Source organism: Aplysia californica, unplaced genomic scaffold (assembly GCF_000002075.1).
Source record: "Aplysia californica isolate F4 #8 unplaced genomic scaffold, AplCal3.0 scaffold00232, whole genome shotgun sequence".
Taxonomy (NCBI): Eukaryota; Metazoa; Mollusca; class Gastropoda; order Aplysiida; family Aplysiidae; genus Aplysia; species Aplysia californica.
Window position 1 is genome coordinate 365,192 of NW_004797502.1, and position 2,846 is coordinate 368,037.

The 2,846-nt window shown below is 45.5% G+C and overlaps 1 protein-coding gene across 1 annotated transcript in view; it reads left to right on the forward strand.

Moving 5' to 3' along the window:
- LOC101863748 overlaps window positions 1-2,846 on the forward strand; it is a 28,479-nt gene that overhangs the window by 20,606 nt on the left and 5,027 nt on the right. The window contains exon 2 of the mRNA XM_005099987.2: window positions 75-239. Within this exon, the coding sequence (XP_005100044.1) occupies window positions 204-239 (36 nt within the window). The 5' untranslated portion in view covers window positions 75-203. The remainder of the gene's footprint in view (window positions 1-74; window positions 240-2,846) is intronic.

Sequence of the window (2,846 nt, forward strand, 5' to 3'; positions counted from 1 at the left end):
CAGCCCCCGAAAAACAAGAATAGAAACGGTCAGTTTATGCTTTAAAAAATACTGGTAATCCGTTTGTATTGCAGCTTACGGTGAGATGAAAAGCGATGAGAAAAGTACAAGACTTACTGTTGACGAGAAACACTCAATGAACTCAATGAGAGTTTCCCCAGCAATCTCCAAACAGCTGGACCAAAAGTGACCTGTGTGACGTCATGGGTACAAAAGTAATCGATAAGCTACGCATACAGGTAAGAACACCAATAGTATATTATAGTCCTTTAGGAGGAGGCAGACTTAACATAGAGGGAGGCATTCTATTGGTTTGGGGGTCGTAAATACTTGTATGCATCCCTGTGGGTAATCTTATCCTGACACTGGCTTGTGCCCAAACATATTGCCACAAGAGAACAAAGGTGCAATGTTCGCTGTCCTGTTTTCCATCAACCTTCACGGGGATTTCTTAGGATAGTAGACAATTATAGGGGGGTGTAGGCACACTCTAGTTCTGAGAGATGGGAGCCACAAAGTACAACCAATGACAAGTGATCATCTGAGCAGTCCAGTAAGGGGTCCCATTGAGTAAGGCGTAACGCGTTCCTTCCACAGTGAATCGTCTACATCACCAAGCGTAGCTTGCGTTTGTCCAATCCCCGCTACCAACTGTGTCCTGGCTATCTGCTATTAACATTTCCGTTATGGAGCAGAATAATCCAAAGGATGGCCAAACCTACTCAGACAGAGGATCGTCACGGCATGGGTCAGCGAGCATTTGCAAGGATATCTAGGGACGTCATATGTTTCCAGGCAGCCTATTCCTTACTGCTACAAGGCCTTCTGGGTCGGCGGAGACATCTCACGATGAGTCATCTGGCAGTCTATGGGTACCATGCCCCGTCTGTAGAGCTCCCACGAGAGGGAGGGAAGAAGATATGAGTTCCTGAATGAACAGGTTGGCCTGCTGTGACGCCAGACCTACCATAATGGTGGATGTGTACGAAGCCTTCTACGAGCCGAAGGGTCGTTGCTAATATCGCACCTCACATTGCTATGGTACCTCCTGTCCAGAGCTCCGTCTACAACCCCTACTCCTATGCACAGAGCTGGGGTCCCCAGGCTGCTCAACAAGGACGGGGAGTTGTCTTGGTTGAGGCTGGCTTGCCAGAGAACATCTGGGGTGTCACCCTCAACCCTTACAGCCTGGCAGTTCTTCGACGCAGGCTCCTACACACACCTACACTTACAAAACCTGCTCTACTCTGGCGTTGACCAGATGACAAGGAAGTGTGGTTACTTAGGGGAGGCATTGCGCTGCCAAGGGCGAAATGCTCGCAACTAAAGGGATATGAAAACAACAACAACATAGAGGGAGGGGAGAGACGCAGAGAGAGAGAAATGAGAGAGAGAGAGAGAGAGAGAGAGGGGGGGGATGGGAGAGTGCTGGTAGGAAGATATTGACACAATCACAATGCAACGTCATAGATAGTTTTTCTTGTGTTTGTACGCGTGTATGTGTGTGTGACCATTTGAACATATATTATAAACATTCTTTTTTACGAACTTACTATTAATAGTGCGCACCCAGTCTTTCACCCAGTCTGTCTGTGTGTGTTGTGTGTGCGTGTGTGTGTGTGTTTGTGTGTGTGTGTGTGTGTTTTCGCAAAAAAGGGTGAGGTGGTCGTAAGGGCGAAGGGAAGTGGAGAGGAGAAGCTTGATGAACACCTGCAAGGAAACTTGGTATCCCTCCAAAAGGGACTGTTGATTGGTTGGTAACACTGCTGTGATGTCACGCTGGAGCGACAGGGTTCAATTTCTTTATAGAAGCGGATTGATATGGTAGACATTTTTTCTTTTTTTTTTCTTGTTGGGGGGGGGGGGGTAGTATAGTAAAGTCGTTTGAAATATCATTATCCAATCTCACCATGCTATTCTCTTTAAAGTAACTCAACTTTTAAATATTTAATACGAATGTTTGTAGGCTTAACACGGTGCTTGCAACAATGTGAGGTTATTTAAAGAGACAAAACGTCCGAATCTAACGTCTATATCCGATAGCACCTCGCGAAAAGGAAGACAAAAGAAAGTGAAAAGTGCCTCTTACAATGACGCAATGTGGGGGCGAGCTGAGCCTAGAACGGTCTACAATTTTCAAAAGATACAGTAACACCATAATTGGTCGTTTTTAAGGAGATGCAGTCCACCCCAGATTTCGGGGGTTTCCAGAAATTTTGACCTACACCAAAAGTGGACATTGCCCTACCTATAGAAGAAGTTTGGTTCCATTGGTGTGTATATTTGTTTGGTTAAAAAGAAAACTCTCTTTGTCTTTAAAAAAACTGAACAAAGGGTCCAAACACTTTACTTTTGATTTTCTCTAAACAGCATTTTTCTGGATAGTACCCTTGTTCTTCAAAAAGACCAATTATGAGTTCATCTTCACGCTGATTCAGAGATACACCTAGGTGATCCAGGTGAGCGCTGACTGAGCAGATAGGACTTTGTACCTCTGAGGTAGAGAGTTGACGTCTGCGCAACACGGAAGGTCCAGAAGACAGATGGACGTCGATAACGACTCCTCCATCACTGGTCAGTGCCGGGCTGGTCAGTCTGTCAGTGCTGTAACCAGAGACGGTGTCGTCCGGTCATCATCTAGTCATCTGGGTCTTCAGAAGATATTCGGAGACATTCTCCCGCACACAGATGCATTGCTTTGGAGGTCAAACTGCGTATTGCTTGCTGCAGATCACGCATAACATAGCCACCAAAACTGTTGCAAAGCAATTATTTAAAAAAAACAACAACGTCAAACCTAACAGCAAAATATCAAATTATGTGTTAAAACAAGGGGGCATTCCCCC